At 42.8% G+C, this 19,779-nt stretch overlaps 1 protein-coding gene across 5 annotated transcripts in view; it reads left to right on the top strand.

The window, feature by feature from the left end:
- Positions 1–1,767: 1,767 nt before the first annotated feature.
- DLG2 (discs large MAGUK scaffold protein 2) overlaps positions 1,768–19,779 on the top strand; it is a 251,959-nt gene continuing 233,947 nt past the window's right edge. The window contains exons 1-2 of one of the 5 annotated variants that reach the window (XM_089914172.1): positions 1,894–1,980; positions 2,886–5,607. In XM_089914172.1, coding sequence (XP_089770298.1) covers positions 5,571–5,607 — 37 coding nt within the window. In that variant the 5' untranslated portion in view covers positions 1,894–1,980; positions 2,886–5,570. Of the gene's footprint in view, positions 5,608–19,779 lie in introns of all 5 variants that reach the window. The other 4 variants (XM_089914173.1, XM_089914171.1, XM_089914175.1 and 1 more) reach the window with 4 other exon arrangements.

The following is a 19,779-nucleotide window of genomic DNA, read 5'->3' as shown; positions in this document are numbered from 1 at the left end:
CGGTAGCAGGGGCTGCTCTTCGTTGCAGTACGTGGGCTTCTCACTACAGTGGCTTCTCTTGTTGCGGAGCACGAGCTCTAGGCACGCGGGCTCCAGTAGTTGTGGCATGTGGGCTCAGTAGTTGTGGCTCGCAGGCTAGTCCAGGCTTAGTAGTTGTGGCACATGGGCTTTGTTGCTCCGCAGCAAGTGGGATCCTCCCAGACCAGGGATCGAACCCGTGTCCCCTTCATTGGCAGGCGGATTCTTAACCACTGCGCCACCACGGAAGCCCTGTTTTGTTTTACTTTTGGTTTTAAAAAGCAATTTAATTCTCAGATACAAGTTGCATGGTTTCTGATCTGACATTATGGTATATAAAGTATCATGCTCTCTCTTCTTAAATGAAGACATATTTAAATGGTCATATGTTCATTTAGCAGTAAGTGACTCTGTATAGAAATGGACAACTCAGCTTCACTGTAAAACACCCAATTATTAAGGTACATAAATATTTTTTTAATTAATTAATTTATTTATTTTTGGCTGTGTTGAGTCTTCGTTTCTGTGTGAGGGCTTTCTCCAGTTGCAGCAAGCGGGGGCCACTCTTCATCGTGGTGCGCGGGCCTCTCACTGTCGCGGCCTCTCTTGTTGCGGAGCACAGGCTCAAGACGCACAGGCTCAGTAGTTGTGGCTCACGGGCCTAGTTGTTCCGTGGCATGTAGGATCTTCCCAGACCAGGGCTCGAACCCGTGTCCCCTGCATTGGCAGGCAGATCCTCAACCACTGCGCCACCAGGGAAGCCCAAGGTGTGTAAAATTTGCTGATTGTACTTTGCCCAGAATGTAGTCTAAAGGCTCCGAAGCTGCACTGAATTGACTATTGCTGAGTTCCTTATCAGTAGCATTGAAAAGGATGATCCTGTGTTTTTCAGCTCCAGACTGGTCAGGCTGGTTTGGAGGACTTAATGCAAAGTTATGTACTGTGTAGTCAATTTTGGCAAGTCCTTCTAAGTGTAAACTGTCCCCAGGCCCCAGGGTGTCGTGCCCAGCTTCAGGGGCTAAGGAAATGTAATTCCTGTATGAGTAAGCATAATTAACCTGGGGAGGATTGGGGTGTTTCTTTTTCAGGAAGGCTTGGGCTGTCCCACACGGACGTTGTTATCGTTTGACATATGATTTTGGAAAACTCTAACTTCCTTGGAGTTTTCATTAATTGTCACTTAAGTGCCTCCCGAAACTTATGCCTCGTAAGTCACCTTTCCTTTTCTGGCTTTGGATTTGAATGGAAGTTACCCAGCATTAGACTTTGTATTTAGAGACATTTTCAGAGTAACTGTTAATACTACCCTTTATAGCAATGAGTGAATAAGACGAGGGCAAAACATCAGGAGAATTCAAGCCTTCTAACTTTGCCTGCTAAACACCTGATGCACAAGAAAGATATGCTTATACACCCCTCTCCTGGGTGGAACTGTTTCTAACCTAGCGTTGTCTAGAATAATTTATTAAGAGATCTTCACAGTATAGTAACCTGGAAGCTACCTGACTAGAAGTTACGATTATCCTTACATTGTAGAAGGAAAGAACCAAAACCAGGGCAACAGTGTTCTACTGACCTTAACTTACGTCTGGGCAAAGTAACTATGTGGTACTACTTTGCCACCACTGATATACACACTCTGAAGTTCCTGTTCAGTTCAGTTTTAAAGTGGAGGAACCAGACGTGTTCCCAGAAACTAAATCTGTTTCGTGGAGGAGGAGTCTGTGATTCAGGCTTAAGCCAAGGGTGTTGCCATTATGACATAGGCCATTACCGAAAGTAAGGTAGGGATGGTTCCTTGCCCCAGAGCTGTCAGATGCATCCAGGGATTTGTGCTGAGTTCTTCATTATTCAGTAAAACCAGGCCATCGGAAATGCTACACTGGGTATTACCAGTTGTACCTTCAGCAAAGCAAGGATCCAAAACATTTCAGGATCATGTGAGAAATACTGGAATGCGAGGTATGTAGAAGGTGCTGTGGGAATAGCAGGGTGGTCATTAACCCAGTCTGAGAAGGTCAGGAGGATTCCCAGTGGCAGCAGTGTCTGAACGTGTGTTAGAAGAATGAACAGAGTCAATGGACAAAAAGGAAGAAAGAGCTATCTGTGCAAAGCCACCAGTTCTCCAGGAAGAAGACAGTGAGAAGAGAGGCTATCAATCAGGAGAGCAAGTTTGTGGAAGGAGTAATGTGCTTCACTGAGAACATAGGCTTTATGCTGTAGTTGATGAGGTGTCAGCAAAAGATTTTAATGGAGGAGAGACAACATCAGTGGACCATTTTAGAAAGAGATTTCTGACTGCTGCTGTGGCTAATGCATTGAGAGAAGGTAAGATTAGAGGGAGGGAACCAATTTTGAGAGAGCCTCATTCATGGCAATGACAGTGGTAACAAAGAGGGACTACATACAGCCTAGAGAGACGGTTTGGAGGTAGAATTGATGGGATTGATTAATACCTCACTAGATGTGGAATCAAGGTTTGAGGCTGAAGTTTCTAACTTAGATGACTAGGAGGATTGTGATGGCATGAAGTAAAGGCTATATGCCTCCTGAAATCCGTGATTTTGTCTGAAATCTTCTGAAAACTATTGTATGAGTTCTACTGTATAGTAGTTCTGTTGCATCTGACATTTGTACCAAATTTTTAACTTTCCAGAGCACTTCCTCTTGTTTGATCCCATTAAATATGCATTTTGACAGATGAGAAAACTAAGTGTAAGTGATTTGACTGAAAGCATCCAGTTGGATTTGGCTGAGGTGGGACTAGAATCAAGTCTCCAGACCCCGTAGCCTTAAGCTTTAAATCAAATCCCAAATCTGTTAGCCTTACATTCTGTGCCCCTCACCCTTTTTTCTATTTTGCACAGAAGACACTAGAATTGGAAAGACTTTTGAATAGAAGAGGAAGCTGGAAGCTTTGGAAAAGCCACAAAGAAACCTTGGGAGCTTTTGGGGAGGATGAGGCAGCCAGCAGATGGGCAAAGGGAAGCAAATGACAATGAGCATTCCAGGCCTTCCTGATGTCAGAGTTTGGCATCACTCACAGTACAAAGACGTCCTGTTGTACTAGTTTCCCTATAAACCTCATTCCTGCAAACCATATGAGCCCTGGGAGGTGGGGAATGGAAGGTGGGAGGGACCAGCTGGTAATGGCTGTGAATGACAATGACAGTGGTCTCTACTCAGGATGGTCCCTGGGTCCCTGAAGTCTGTTCAGAGGGTCCAGTGTGGCTTACTAATCAGCATTACACTCAAAATTTGTCCCCAGGCAGTCTCAACCAGGGAATAAGCAGATTTGTTGATCACGTTGGGTGAGATTTTCTATGCAGAGGCTCTAAAATAAACCCGTTCAGTTTGAAAGTGAAATCTCAACCTCAGTGAGCAGAGGAAATGGAGAGCCTTGGTCCCTGCAAACCAGAATTTCTCTATTAGAAATAATAATTTTGTGATGGTGGGAGAGTCGTTTTGCAATTATCTCCCGTCCATGTTGGTGATTGGGAAGATGCAAAACACCTGTCTTAGACAAGGTAGACATTTGTGGGCAGGAAGAGAGTTTTCATCTGTAGGGGTCTTACTGTCTGTTTTTAGGAGCCAAAAGGGGCAACGTTTCAGGATGCCTGGAGAGAGAAAGAAAGAGAAAGAGGATTCTTGATTAAAACTCCTCAGTGCACTGTGTTTTTAGGCGGATGTGGTCTCCCACAGGATGTGCAACAACTGACTTGCCTCAGTGATAGACTCCCACTTGTGGGTGACTGCCTTGGAAATGGTGGTCAAATAGTGGTGCTTAATAGAGACACGCTCTGTGATTGAACAGCCCCCATCCTTCTGGGGGTTTCATTGATTATCTGTCTCCCTGCCCAGACTCCTAGCTCCAGCCTCAGGGACTCATCTGATTTCAGCCTGCTCCCTTGCATCTAGAACTGTGATCGACTGTCAATATTAATTGTTTACAAATGAGCAAAGTACTGCTTTTACGGAAAAATTTTTTTACTTTTTCCCTAATGTTTTTGTGGGGGGAGGGAGAGAAATTTATACAGAAAAATACACTTTTACACCCATAGGTGTGGTTTAAACAGACCTTGTTTCATTTTATGACCCAACCTACAACCTCTGAGACTCCCACAGCTTTCAAGCCCATCAAGGCAGCCATTCCATCAAGACCAGTTAGAAGTGTCAGTGATAATCCCACTTTATCCCTGAAAACCACTTTGAACATTTTAAAAAATCTCCAAGCAATTGAGACAATTCAACCCCTCAGTTCTGTTTTCCTAGTGATGATTTGTTTCTGATGAACATGTTTTCAACTGACTTTTTAAATAAAACATTTACACTGAAATGACTCCCTGTCTTAGGTGAGCTTGACTGATTCCTATTAGAGTTTTTTTTTTTTTTTAAATCATAGTATTTTCTAGCCTGTGCACTTTAAGTTTAATGAATGAAATAACAGGGAGAAAGAGTAGGTGGTTACCATGGTGACCATAACATCTGATTTGAGCAGCAACAGAGAGAGCAGGGAAATAGTGCCGTATTCAACTGAATTGTAATGATGATCAGCAGTTGAGAGAGGAAATTTAAATGTCTGGGCTCCACTTAGCAACTGATCGATCAATCAACATATGAATAGCAGTGTCTGCACCTTAGCTTCACATGCATATATCGTACAGATCAAAACAGAAAGAAAATTGCAGTCTACATGAAAATTAAGAATCCTTAAGCATATTTGGAAAATGCATTTAGGTAAGAATAAAAATCATCCTAATTTCCAAATTTTAGCTATTCATCCTCGGATTATCAAGATGAGTTTAAACTACAAGGTCTTGATGTTGACAGTAGGGGATTTCCAAGTTTAATAGAAATGAAAACAGGGGTTGATTTCTCAGACTTAGGGAACATAGTTTCTCGACACTTGGTGTTGCCACCCAAAAGGTGGCATCCCTAACTATCCTTTTTTGAATACTCTTCCTGCCTGAAGGCTGATGTAAGCCGGCATTTCCTGGCCTGGGGGAACCGGCAGATTCCAGCCAGCCAGCTGAAGAATTAACTCTACAGTGTGAATAACTTTGTTTACTTTCTTCTACATTTTAAAAGAAGATACCGGACTAACACTTCAGTGTTGGAATTTCAAACACTCGGGGCTAAGCTGGAGGGTGGGATGGGACTTGGGGGGAAGAAGTCTTCCTGGATCCTTTCAGCAGACTCCCCAGGCAGGCGTCCAGGTCCACCACCTTTCCAGTGCTAAGGCGTTTTTAGCTGAGAAGAGAAAGAGAGAGAGGTGAGTGAAACAGTCATCTGGAAAGTGATTTGTTCCTGCTTTTAAAAGGGTGGAATGGAGAAAGTAATCCCGTCTCTTAAATAGGCCCTTTTGTGTTGCAAAGCATCTCAAACTAGCTCTGCCACTAGCCTGAGAAGGTGGCCCCACCTGCTTCACTCCTCGGAGACTTTGGCCCCAACTCAAGAGCACTGGGACTGTGTGCTGGCAGGCGGAGTTGAGACACCGTAAACTCAACCAGGAAGAGGGGAGCAGAGCTGAATTTGGGAAGCAGCTGCCTGCTATGCTGAAAACCTCTGTAAACTGGCTAAGGAGCTGTGGTGAGAATCATGCTGCTTTTCTCAGACCCATTTCTCTTGACAGACCAGTGGGGAATTGTGACCAAGAAAATGGAAAGAGGATGGCAGAGTCCCCTCCCCTTCCCTCCCTAGAACTGCAATGCCTGCCTTTTCTTAGCGCCCACAGCTTGCAGGCATCTTCTTAAGGCGGCTCTGTTTTCTTGTCTCTTGCTGTCTACACTCTGGGGGAATAAGAATCGGTGAATTTTTCTCTTCCGCCGCCTCAGTTCCACCCTCAAACCACACTCCAAGAGTTCGATTCACCATTAGCCTCTTCATAATAAACCTGCCTCATATGAGCTGCTGGACTGTTGCTGCTGTATATCACAGAGAGAAATTTAAGAATGTGAAATTCTTGCCACTGACTTAAATGGGTTCCGGAAATGCCTGGATCCACACTGATTTCAGATCAGGTATTTGATGCATGCAGGTTCTGTTCAAATAGCCAGCGCCTGCTGAGGGTCAGGATAGTTCTATGCAGGGAGGCAGGTTTATGGGTCTGAAAGAACCGATGGACTGTCCCACTCTCACCAATTATAAGCTATGTAATCTTGGGAAACCACTGAACTTGGTGCCTTTAGTTTCCTCATTTGCAAAATGGAAATTATTTCACTTACCTCGTAAGGTTGTTTACAAATTAGTAGTTGTATATGGAAAGCTGGACTCTAAATTCCTCTAGGGGACGGGGACCATGATTACCTTATCTGGGGGCATATGACTAATTATCCAGAACAGGTCATTTATTAACAGTCTTAGCTTAGTGGTTAAGAATGTCAGCTCAGATCATTCTACCTGATTTCAGATCGCAGCTCCCTCATGGTTAGCTTAAGTTAGCTGAATAACATAAGCCTGTTTCCACATTATAAAATGGTAATACTAACAGCAACTATTTCATGGATCTGTGAGGATTTAAAGAGGCAACGCTTCCTATATAAGGCTCTCAGCACTGTGCCTAGCACACAGTACTCAGTAAATGTTGGCTGTTGTTATTGTGGGGCAGAAATCTGACTGTGGAGCTAGACAGCTGGCCTCTCTAGACTAAATTCACCCCATTTTAAAAAATTTAACTGCAGAGGTTGGACGAGATGAATCCCAAGGAGCCGTCCACCTCTTACCAGCTGTGTTCCTGGGAGCATCCACGTGCCTATCACATAGCTGTAATCTTCCTTGGTAGCAGCAATAAATTGAAAGTTCAAACATTTTATGATGGACAAAACAACCCAACATAATATACATTGTGGACTTAAAAATCACAGCCACTGCCTAAAACCAGATGTGTCATTTCATACACTCCCGTGACTTGATTTCCTGAAAAGCATATTTTCGCAGCCCCAGATGCTACTTTGCATGTCCATAGCTTTGGAGATCTGCATCCAAACACTTTGTACTGGTTTTAAGAAACTTTATTCACACAAGTTGGCTGAGAGTGGCATTTGGTAGCACTTTCAGTTTCTGGATTATTTTGAGAAGGAACCTTAACCTGTATCTCTGTATTCTGATGTCAGTTAACATGTGTCTGACATTACCAGTTGAACTGTTGGCAGCCAGTTTAAAAACCAGCTCAGAGTCACTCCTCACTGGGCCTGTGGGACAGGAAGTGGACTTGCTGGGCTGGGGGATTTGCATTCTCCTCAGACTGGGAGCACCCCCTCCCAACATTTCCTTTGCTATTTTATTCTCTCCATAGCCAACCCCCTACTAATTATCTTCCCACAGTTCCTCTCTAAATCCCTTATGGGTAGCCTGAGCTAAGCTAACACTCCCATTAAACAGAACAATTGATCACAGATTTGTAGAATTAATTTGTTTGATGTAAGACCAGCAAAGGGCAGGGACTGTGTTTTTTTGTTTGTGTTTTTCTTTTTATTCTTGTCTATTATTATTTTTTAACATCTTTATTAGAGTATAATTGCTTTACAATGGTGTGTTAGTTTCTGCTTTATAACAAAGTGAATCAGTTATACATATACATATATCCCGATGTCTCTTCCCTCTTGCATCTCCCTCCCTCACACCCTACCTATCCCACCCCTCTAGGTGGTCACAAAGCACCAAGATGATCTCCCTGTGCTATGCGGCTGCTTCCCACTAGCTATCTATTTTAATGTTTGGTACTGTATATATGTTCATGCCACTCTCTCACTTTGTCACAGCTTACCCTTCCCCCTCCCCGTATCCTCAAGTCCATTCTCTAGTAGGTCTTCGTCTTTATTCCCCTCTTGCCCCTAGGTTCTTCAAGACCATTTTTTTTTTTTTTTAGATTCCATATATATGTGTTAGCATACGGTATTTGTTTTTCTCTTTCTGACTTACATCACTCTGTATGACAGACTCTAGGTTCATCCACCTCACTACAAATAACTCAATTTAGTTTCTTTTTATGGCTGAGTGATATTCCATTGTATATATGTGCCACATCTTCTTTATCCATTCATCTGTCAATGGACACATAGGTTGCTTCCATGTCCTGGCTACTGTAAATAGAGCTGCAATGAACATGGTGGTACATGACTCTTTTTGAATTATGGTTTTCTCAGGGTGTATGCCCAGTACTGGGATTGCTCCGTCGTATGGTAGCTCTACGTTTAGTTTTTAAGGAACCGCCATACTGTTCTCCATAGTGGCTGTATCAATTTACACTCCCACCAACAGTGCAAGAGGGTTCCCTTTTCTCCACGCCCTCTCCAGCATTTATTGTTTGTAGATTTTTTGATGATGGCCATTCTGACCGGTGTGAGATGATATCTCATTGTAGTATTGATTTGCATTTCTATAATGATTAATGATGTTGAGCATTATTTCATGTGTTTCTTGGCAATCTGTATTTCTTTGGAGAAATGTCTATCTAGGTGTTCTGCCCATTTTTGGATTGGGTTGTTTGTTTTTTTGATATTGAGCTACATGAGCTGCTTATAAATTTTGGAGATTAATCCTCTGCCAGTTTCTTCATTTGCAAATATTTCCTCCCATTCTGAGGGCTGTCTTTTCGTCTTGTTTATGGTTTCCTTTGCTGTGCAAAAGCTTTGAAGTTTCATTAGGTCCCATTTGTTTATTTTTGTTTTTATTTCCATTTCTCTAAGAGGTAGGTCAAAATGGATCTTGCTGTGATTTATGTCATAGAGTGTTCTGCCTATGTTTTCCTCTAAGAGTTTGATAGTGTCTAGCCTTACATTTAGGTCTTTAATCCATTTTGAGTTTATTTTTGTGTATGGTGTTAGGGAGTGTTCTAATTTCATTATTTTACATGTAGCTGTCCAGTTTCCCCAGCACCACTTATTGAAGAGACTGTCTTTTCTCCACTTTATATTCTGGCCTCCTTTATCAAAGATAAGGTGCCCATATATGCGTGGGTTTATCTCTGGGCTTTCTATCCTGTTCCATTGAGCTATATTTCTGTTTTTGTGCCAGTACCATACTGTCTTGATTACTGTTGCTTTGTAGTATAGTCTGAAGTCAGGGAGCCTGATTCCTCCAGCTCCGGTTTTCTTTCTCAAGATTGCTTTGGCTATTTGGGGTCTTTTGTGTTTTCATACAAATTGTGAAATTTTTTGTTCTGGTTCTGTGAAAAATGCCAGTGGTAGTTTGATAGGGATTGCATTGAATCTGTAGATTGCTTTGGGGAGTAGAGTCATTTTCACAATGTTGATTCTTCCAATCCAAGAACATAGTATATAGTTCCACCTATTTGTATCATCTTTAATTTCGTTCATCAGTGTCTTATAATTTTCTGCATACATGTCTTTTATCTCCTTAGGTAGGGTTATTCCTACATATTTTATTCTTTTAGTTGCAATGGTAAATGGGAGTGTTTTCTTAATTTTACTTTCAGATTTTCCATCATTAGTGTATAGGCATGCCAGAGATTTCTGTGCATTAATTTTGTATCCTGCTACTTTACCAGATTCATTGATTAGCTCTAGTAGTTTTCTGGTAGCATCTTTAGGATTCTCTATTTAGAGGATCATGTCATCTGCAAACAGTGACAGCTTTACTTCTTCTTTTCCGATTTGGATTCCTTTTATTTCTTTTTCTTCTCTGATTGCCACGGCTAGGACTTACAAAACTATGTTGAATAATAGTGGTGAGAGTGGGCAACCTTGTCTTGCTCCTGATCTTAGTGGAAATGGTTTCAGTTTTTCACCACTGAGGATGATGTTGGCTGTGGGTTTGTCATATATGGCCTTTATTATGTTGAGGAAAGTTCCCTCTGTGCCTACTTTCTGGAGGGTTTTTATCATAAATGGGTGTTGAATTTTGTTGAAAGCTTTCTCTGCATCTATTGAGACGATCATGTGGTTTTTCTCCTTCAATTTGTTAATATGGTGTATCACATTGATTGCTTTGCGTGTATTGAAGTATCCTTGCCTTCCTGGGATAAACCCCACTTGATCATGGTGTATGATCCTTTTAATGTGCCGTTGGATTCTGTTTGCTAGTATTTTGTTGAGGATTTTTGCATCTATGTTCATCAGTGATATTGGTCTGCAGTTTTCTTTTCTCCTGACATGTTTGTCTTATTTTGGTACTAGGGTGATGGTGGCCTCGTAGAATGAGTTTGGGAGTGTTCCTCCCTCTGGTATATTTTGGAAGAGTTTGAGAAGGATAGGTGTTAGCTCTTCTCTAAATGTTTGATAGAATTCACCTGTGAAGCCATCTGGTCCTGGGCTTTTGTTGGAAGATTTTTAAAAATTATTTATTTATTTATGGCTGCATTGGGTCTTTGTTGTTGCTTGCAGTCTTTTCTAGTTGCAGAGAGGGGAGGCTACTCTTCATTGTGGTACTCAGGCTTCTCATTGTGGTGGCTTCTCTTGTTGCAGAGCATGGGCTCTAGTTGCGTGGGCTGTAGTAGTTGTGGCCCATGGGCTTAGTTGCTCCACAACATGTGGGATCTTCCCGGACCAGGGATCGAACCTGTGTCCCCTGCATTGGCAGGCGGATTCTTAACCACTGCACCACCAGGGAAGCCCTGCTGGAATATTTTTAATCACAGTTTCAATTTCAGTTCTTGTGATTGGTCTGTTCATATTTTCTATTTCTTCCTGGTTCATTCTCAGAAGGTTGTGCATTTCTAAGAATTTGTCCATTTCTTCCAGGTTGTCCATTTTATTGGCATGTAGTTGCTTGTAGTAATCTCTCATGATCCTTTGTATTTCTGCAGTGTCAGTTGTTACTTCTTTTTCATTTCTAATACTCTTGATTTGAGTCTTCTCCCTTCTTTTCTTCATGAGTCTGGCTAATGGTTTATCAATTTTGTTTACCTTCTCAAAGAACCAGCTTTTAGTTTTATTGATCTTTGCTATTGTTTCCTTCATTTCTTTTTCATTTATTTCTGATCTGATCTTTATGATTCCTTTCCTTCTGCTAATTTTGGGGTATTTTTGTTCTTCTTTCTCTAATTGCTTTAGTTGTAAGGTTAGGTTGTTTATTTGAAATGTTTCTTGTTTCTTAAGGTAGGATTGTATTGCTATAAACTTCCCTCTTAGAACTGCTTTTGCTGAATCCCATAGGTTTGGGGTCATCTTGTTTTCACTGTCATTTGTTTCTAGATATTTTTTGATTTCCTCTTTGATTTCTTCAGTGATCTCTTGCTTATAAAGTAGTGTATTGTTTAGCCTCCATGTGTTTGTATTTTTTACAGATTTTTTCCTGTGATTGATATCTAGTCTCATAGCGTTTTGGCTGGAAAAGATACTTGATACGATTTCAATTTTCTTAAATTTACCAAGGCTTGATTTGTGACACAAGGTATGATCTATCCTGGAGAATGTTCCATGAGCACTTGAGAAGAGTGTGTATTCTGTTGTTTTTGGATGGAATGTCCTTTAAATATCAATTAAGTCCATCTTGTTTAATGTGTCATTTAAAACTTGTGTTTCCTTATTTATTTTCATTTTGGATGATCTGTCCATTGGTTAAAGTGGGGTGTTAAAGTCCCCTACTATGATTGTGTTACTGTCGATTTCCCCTTTTATGGCTGTTAGTATTTGCCTTCTGTATTGACGTGCTCCTATGTTGGGTGCATAAATATTTACAATTGTTATATCTTCTTCTTGGATTGATCCCTTGATCATTCTGTAGTGTCCTTCTTTGTCTCTTGTAAAGTCTATTTTGTCTGATATGAGAATTGCTACTCCAGCTTTCTTTTGATATCCATTTGCATGGAAGATATTTTTCCATCCCTTCACATTCAGTCTGTATGTGTCCCTAGATCTGAAGTGGGTCTCCTGTAGACGGCATATATATGGGTCTTGTTTTTGTGTCCATTCAGCCCATCTATGTCTTTTGGTTGGAGCATTTAATCCATTTACATTCAAGGTAATTATATGTATGTTCCTATTACCATTTTCTTAATTGTTTTGGGTTTGTTATTGTAGGTCTTTTCCTTCTCTTGTGTTTCCTGCCTAGAGAAGTTCCTTTCCCATTTGTTGTAAAGCTGGTTTGGTGGTGCTGAATTCTCTTAGCTTTTGCTTCTCTGTAAAGGTTTTAATTTCTCTGTCAAACCTTAATGAGATCCTTGCTGGTAGAGTAATCTTGGTTGTAGGTTTTTCCCTTTCATCACTTTAAATATGTCCTGCCACTCCCTTCTAACTTGCAGAGTTTCTGCTGAAAGATCAGCTGTTAACCTTATAGGGATTCCCTTGTATGTTATTTGTTGTTTTTCCCTTGCTGCTTTTTTTCTTTGCATTTAATTTTTGATAGTTTGATTAATATGTGTCTTGGTGTGTTTCTCCTTGGTTTATCTTGTATGGGACTCTGTGCTTCCTGGACTTGATTAACTATTTCCTTTCCCATATTAGGGAAGTTTTCAACTATAATCTATTCAAATATTTTCTCAGTCCCTTTCTTTTTCTCTTCTTCTCTGGGACCCCAATAATTTGAATGTTGTTGTGTTTAATGTTGTCCCAGAGGTCTCTGAGACTGTCCTCAATTCTTTTCATTCTTTTTTCTTTATTCTGCTCTGCAGTAGTTATTTACACTATATTATCTTCCAGGTCACTTATCTGTTCTTCTGCTCAGTTATTCTGCTATTTATCCCTTCTAGAGAATTTTTAATTTCATTTATTGTGTTGTTCATCACTGTTTGTTTGCTCTTTACTTCTTCTAGGTCCTTGTTAAACGTTTCTTGTATTTTCTCCATTCTATTTCCAAGATTTTGGATCATCTTTACTATCATTTCTCTGAATTCTTTTTCAGGTAGACTGCCTATTTCGTCTTCATTTGTGAGGTCTGGTGGGATTTTGCTTTGCTCCTTTATCTGCTGTGTGTTTCTCTGTCTTCTCATTTTGCTTAACTTACTGTGTTTGGGGTCTCCTTTTCACAGGCTGCTGGTTCGTAGTTCCTGTTGTTTTTCATGTCTGTCCCCAGTGGCTATGGTTGGTTCAGTGGGTTGTGTAGGCCTCCTGGTGGAGGGGACTAGTGCCTGTGTTCTGGTGGATGAGGATGGATCTTGTCTTTTTTGTGGGCCGGTCCACGTCTGGTGGTGTGTTTTGGGGTGTCTGTGGCCTTATTATGATTTTAGGCAGCCTCTCTGCTAATGGGTGGGGTTGTGCTCCTGTTTTGCTAGTTTGCCATAGGGTGTGCAGCACTGTAGCTTGCTGGTCGTTGAGTGGAGCTGGGTCTTGGCATTGAGATGGAGATCTCTGGGAGATTTTCGCCCTTTGATATTACGTGGAGCTGGGAGGTCTCTTGTGGACCAGTGTCCTGAACTTGGCTTTCCCACCTCAGAGGCACAGCCCTGATGCCTGGCTGGAGCACCAAGAGCCTGTCATCCACACGGCTCAGCATAAAAGGGAGAAAAGAAAGAAAGAGAGAGAGAGAGAGAGAGAGAGAGGAAGAAAGAAAGGAAGGAAGGAAGGAAGAAAGAAAGAAAGGAAGGAAGGAAGGAAGGAGATAAAATAAAGTAAAATAAAGTTATTAAAATAAAAAAGAATTTTAGAAGAGTAATAAAAAAAAAGAAGGAGGAGACTAACCAAACCTAAAATCAAATCCATCAATGATAACAAGTGCTAAAAACTATACTAAAAAAAGAAAAGAAGAAAAGTAAATGGACAGACAGAACCCTAGGACAAATGGTAAAAGCAAAGTTATACAGACAAAATCACACACAGAAGCATACACATACACACCCACATAAGGAGAAAAAGGGGAAAAAATAATATATCTTTGCTCCCTAAGTCCACCTCCTCAATTTGGGATGATTCGTTGTCTATTCAGGTACTCCACAGATGCAGGGTACATCAAGTTGTTTTGTAGATTTAATCCGCTGCTCCTGAGCTGCTGGGAGAAATTTCCCTTTCTCTTTTCTGTTCGCACAGCTCCTGGGGCTCAGCTTTGGATTGGGCCCCGCCTCTGCGTGTAGGTCGCCTGAGGGCATCTGTTGTTCACTCAGACAGGACGGGGTTAAAGGAGCCGCTGATTCGGGGGCTCTGGCTCGCTCAGGCCGGGGGGAGGGAGGGGTGCGGATGCGGGGCGAGCCTGCGGCGGCAGAGGCCAGCATGACGTTGCAGCAGCCTGAGGCGCGCCGTGCGTTCTCCCGGGGATGTTGTCCCAGGATCACGGGACCCTGGTAGTGGCGGCCTGCACAGGCTCCCGGGAGGGGAGGTGTGGATAGTGACCTGTGCTTGCACACAGGCTTCTTGGTGGCGGCAGCAGCAGCCTTAGCGTCTCATGCCCGTCTCTGGGGTCCGCACTGATAGCCGCGGCTCGTGCCCATCTCTGGAGCTCGTTTAGGTGGTGCTCTGAATCCCCTCTCCTCGCGCACCTGAAACAATGGTCTCTTGCCTCTTCGCCAGCTCCAGACTTGTTCCCGGACTCCCTCCCGGCTAGCTGTGGCACACTAGCCCCCTTCAGGCTGTGTTCACGCCGCCAACCCCAGTCCTCTCCCTGCATCCGACCGAAGCCCGAGCCTCAGTTGCCAACCCCCGCCCGCCTGGGCGCGTGAGCAGACAAACCTCTTGGGCTGGTGAGTGCTGGTCAGCACCGATCCTCTGTGCGGGAACCTCTCCACATTGCCCTCCACACCCCTGTTGCTGTGCTCTCCTTCGTGGCTCCGAAGCTCCCCGCGTCCGCTACCCGCCGTCTCCGCCCGCGAAGGGGCTTCATAGTTTGTTGAAACCTTTCCTCCTTCACAGCTCCCTCCCACTGGTGCAGGTCCCGTCCCTATTCTTTTGTCTCTGTTTTTCCTTTTTTTCTTTTGCCCTACCATGTGGGGATATTCTTGCCTTTTGGGAAGTCTGAGGTCTTCTGCCAGTGTTCAGTAGGTGTTCTGTAGGGGTTGTTCCACATGTAGATGTATTTTTGATGTATTTGTGGGGAGGAAGGTGATCTGCATGTCTTACTCTTCCACCATCTTGAAGCTCCTCAGGGACTGTGTTTTCTGATGCCTGGCACTTAATACAAGCAGTCCTTGCTTTTGCATCATAGGGAGAGGTCATAAAGATGACATCTGAATAATCAGTGGGGAAAAAATACCATTGTCTAAGATATTGAACTTTCCTATGCCTTAGTGAATTGTCACTCCTTTCTAGATTTGGATCAGCTTCCAACCTTTTATCCATTTCAATGTTATGAAATATGTCAGAGTTCTTTTAATGTGCACTTTTTTGCCAGTGTGATTTCCTCTGGGACATCTTCATCCTTTTCATCCCAACCTCTCTCTTCATTTATGTTCCTATGTTTGCCTTTAGTAAGTTCCCCTGGCTGCATATCTGGTCTTTCTCAAAGGGTGGCAGTGTCAACATTCCCCCGATCAGCTATGTCTTCTAAAATTCCACTGTTCCATTTGAATTTCACTTACAGCATTGTCACTTTTTGTTTCTATGCTGCACTTTCATCGTCGTTGGCAAATTCCTTCTTTGGATTAGCCATTTCTGTAAAATGGCATGTGGGCTTACCACTAGGAGATGAGGCGGCAAAAGAACTACATGCTTTGCTGTCTGTGTGTGAACTGAACAACAGGTCTGCAGTGACCCATTCCCAACAGACTTTGAAAGAAGTGACTGTGATGAGTTGCTGATCATGATGTGCATCTGTTACTATGTAGTGATTTGTGGAACAAAGAGCTAAGAGCAAGTTTATGATGTACTCTCTCACTCACAGTTAATATATTGCGGTCACCAAAATTTGAATCGTCTTGTCAGGGAGCTGGTGTTCCTTAATTAAACCATAGCAGTGGAAATTCATGCATGTTGGAACCACACAAATAAAAAACTGCCCACAGTTAGTTGCTCAATCATAAATATCTGTTGAATGAATGAACTCATGCATTGACACTGATCTCAGTTTTGCAGTCTCAGTGTCTTTATAGCCTTGCCCATAACTATTCCCTTTCTCTTCCTTCCTGGACATAATAAAATATCCAAAATAGCAGGTAAAAACATGTCTACTAAAATCTGGCTTTGAACAAGTCATTGAACTCTGAGTCTCATGTGCTAAAGGCCCGGCTACTCCTTTCTTATCAAAATTCTCCCTGAGTGTCCAGCTTCACTTCTAAAAGTAACTAATATGCTCAATAGATTTATACACTAAATGCAGAAAGGACTCTCAGGCTCCCAGTGTAGTTTGTTTTCTCCCCTGAGAGAACAGGATCTGCACTTGGCAGAGGTAGCCTCTTGAATGCTGCCTCCACTAAGGATGCTCAGACCCAGTGGGCAGCAGGAGAGAGGGGCCTTATATTGACAGAATTTCCCTGACCTTATTCTCTCAAAAAATCCAGTAATTCAAAAAACAAAAGTAGAGGAGGTCTAAGGGAGAGACTCAAAGATAATCCTAAATTTTACTTAGCCTTTGGTCTCAAGGAGTTTACATTCCAAAATGGGCTACAAATCCTGGAGACATGTAAGCAGTAAGAGTGGTGTTTACCATACGGGTTTGATCTGATATGGGCTCAGGGTTGGATCTGTCACTTCCTAGCTCGGTAAGCTTTCCCAAGTTACTTGGGCTCTCAGAATCTCATTTTTTTTTTTTTTTTTTTTGCAGTACGCGGGCCTCTCACTGTTGTGGCCTCTCCCGCTGCGGAGCACAGGCTCCGGACGCGCAGGCTCAGCGGCCATGGCTCACGGGCCCAGCCGCTCCGCGGCACGTGGGATCTTCCCGGACCGGGGCACGAACCCGTGTCCCCTGCATCAGCAGGCGGACTTTCAACCACTGCGCCACCAGGGAAGCCCTAGGGTTTTGAATCTAAGAATTCTCTCCTAGGGTTTTGGAGACTCTAGAACAGGATAAGGAATGCAATATTGTACTTAGCGTAGTATCTTCTGTAGATTAAGAACTTGGGAAACTGAAACGATTTTATTTACTGAGACATAATTCAGATGGATGTCATTCTTTTCACTATGATTGTCTTGTCTCCAGTGTGCAGAGTTCTGGTTGCAGAGTCAGAGTGTACCATACAGGTGAAACTTATGGAAGTTACCCAGTCCGATCATGGGGGACCAAGGCTAAGATCTTTGTTTTCTCCTGCATCATTATTGATGGTCACTGGGTAACTGAGAATCTATATTCTATTCTGCCTTTGTGGAGTCAGCCCCCTAAATTCTTTTGGAACCCCTCATTTGGGTGTGTTCACAAGCATTTTCAAAGCTTTCAAGAGCGAGACACTCAAGTCACATAGTGGTAGGGCCTCGCTTCCTTCCCTAGAATGATCAGCTTGGTGCAGGGGCATCCCCATCCAGTTACCATGTGTCCCCACAGCCAGGCACACACAAGTGGAGACTTTTTGAGAAAGGCACTGAATAAAAGTCACTGTTGTGCCTGTCTGCTGAGCCATGGTTCTCAGTTCTGCCTGTGTGGGGCACTTAATAAGTGGAGATCTGCCCAGGGATTGATTCAGTAGGTCTGGAGTGGAGCTGAGGCACCTACATTATAAAAGTGGTTCCCAGGTGAGGTGCAGGCAGAGCTGAGAACTGCTGCTCTAGCATCTATAGGTGCCAGAGACTAAGAACTAAACCAGCCCTGGTTGCAGGTGTCTGGACATGAATGTGACGGAGACTGGCCTGGCCCGGAAGGCACAAGCTGGCCTTGCAATGTGTTAGAACCTGGTTGCTGCTGATTCTTCTTACCCCAGGGCAACGTTTCCTCGTATTGTCCCCTCAGAGGGTAGTCCCATTCATCCTGACTGAACTTTTTGTAGCAGCTGCCTAATTGGTCTCCTTGACTCCGTCTCCCTCTCTTAACCTATCAATCCACTCTCCACTCTGCCAACAAAGTCATCTTGCTAAACCGAGAATTCCATTGTCACTCCCCTCCTCTTCTAGCCACAAAGAACTGTTCCTTGTTTCCAGCATGGGATGTTTCTTTTTTTTTTTAATTTGAAAAAATGTATTTATTTTATTTATTTATTTTTATTTATTGTTTTTTGGCTGCATTGGGTCTTCATTGCTGCGTGCGGGGTTTTCTCTAGTTGAAGCGAGCAGGAGCTACTCTTCATTGCAGTGTGCGGGCTTCTCATCGTGGTGGCTTCTCTCGTTGCAGAGCATGGGCTCTAGGTGTGCAGGCTTCAGTAGGTGTGGCACGTGGGCTCAGTAGTTGTGGCGCACGGGCTTAGTTGCTCCACGGCATGTGGGATTTTCCCGGACCAGGGCTCGAACCCGTGTCCCCTGCATTGGCAGGTGGATTCTTAACCACTGCGCCACCAGGGAAGTCCGTATCCAGCATGGGATGTTTCTTATTGCCTTCATGCGTGTTGTTTCCCTGCCAAAACACTCTGCCTCCCAAATAATAGTAATAGTGTTACTTTCATAAATAACAAAATATTTCTTTATTTGAAAATTTAATCTTTGTTAGATTCAGTGCTATGTGTTTTACATATGTCTGAAAACTCTTACTGACTTTAGAAGCCCAGTTCTAGACCCCAATTGCCCAACAGCAAAAGTGTGTGCCTCCTTTGGGCCCCAAGAGCACCATCAAAGAATACAGCGCACTGCATTGTAATTTGCTGTAATTGTAATTTATGATCTATCTTTCCTCCCAAGGGCATGTGCTACCTTTGTCTTTGTAATTGCTTGAGCAGAATGGGCCACTAGCAGTCGTGGGCCATCAGGGGGAGTGGAGAGCGGGCTTGAGGGCAAATTATCTTCAATCCTAAAGAAACACCTAGATGCAGATGGTTTGCCTGACAGTGGATCTTTAGCCCTAATAGTGTCATTGCTTGTAAGTCACTTCGGCACAGAAAAGAAGTATCCCAGAGATCTGCCTTTATACACAGAAGTGTGATTGATGTAGCGCTTAGCTCCCAAGACAATCCAAGCCACAGTCGGCAAGGCTGCTCAGCTGACTAGACCTCCCACCATAAAACATCACTGGGTTCACTTTATTACCCAAGAAGGGCTGGATTGCACTGCATCATCTGTTTGGAGGGAATTTTACCATTGAACCAATGAAAGGCAGCCAAATGGAGCTGTGCATTTTTTTTTTTTGGCCCTGTGTTTTTACAGGCAGACACTGAATCAGCTGTCATGATAGATATAATCAATTAGCTTATGGGCTGTTTTTCTCCATCTGGACTAATTGAATGGTTGCTTTTGTTTTTATTTTTGTTTTTCTTCTCTACTCATTCCCTACTGTTACTATTGAACCATGTGACTAAGCCCCTACAAAACTTTCAGCTGCTCCTCTCTCTCTGGCAGCCTCCTTTAAGATGTGGCAGGAACCCATTAATCTCCAGAGAGATTTGCATCTATCTGCATTAATATCTAGGAGTTACGTATTTGAAAAATATATTTAAGTAGGTCCTCTATTGTTAAAGTGAAAATCAAAAAATCAGGAAATACTTGTTTCTTTTGAAACTAAGGTTTTTCTTTGATAAAGACAGAGTTGCTTACCTGACAGTGAGCCTAAGAACACAGTTAGCAGAGAACTTTTAAGAGTTGGGGAAACATTTCAGCAAACATTGTTTGCATGTCTGCACAAGTCTGGAACCTAAGCTAGGGACAAAAAGAAAAGTAGGGACAAAAAGAAAAGTAACACCTAGCGTCTGCCTGCAAGGAGCTTAAAGTTTAGAAGAAGAAAGATTTATAAAAGAAACAAAAACAAACGAACAAAAATCCAAACACGATAAAGCATTAAAGATGGTATGAGAGGGACTTCCCTGGTGGCATAGTGGTTAAGAATCCACCTGCCAATGCGGGGGACACGGGTTTGATTCCTGGTCTGGGA

This window comes from Delphinapterus leucas, chromosome 7 (assembly GCF_059928025.1).
Source record: "Delphinapterus leucas isolate spDelLeu-1000000601 "Yukka" chromosome 7, BTC_Dleu_Yukka2, whole genome shotgun sequence".
NCBI classification, from domain to species: domain Eukaryota; kingdom Metazoa; phylum Chordata; class Mammalia; order Artiodactyla; family Monodontidae; genus Delphinapterus; species Delphinapterus leucas.
This window is presented reverse-complemented; position numbering and strand designations above follow the sequence as displayed.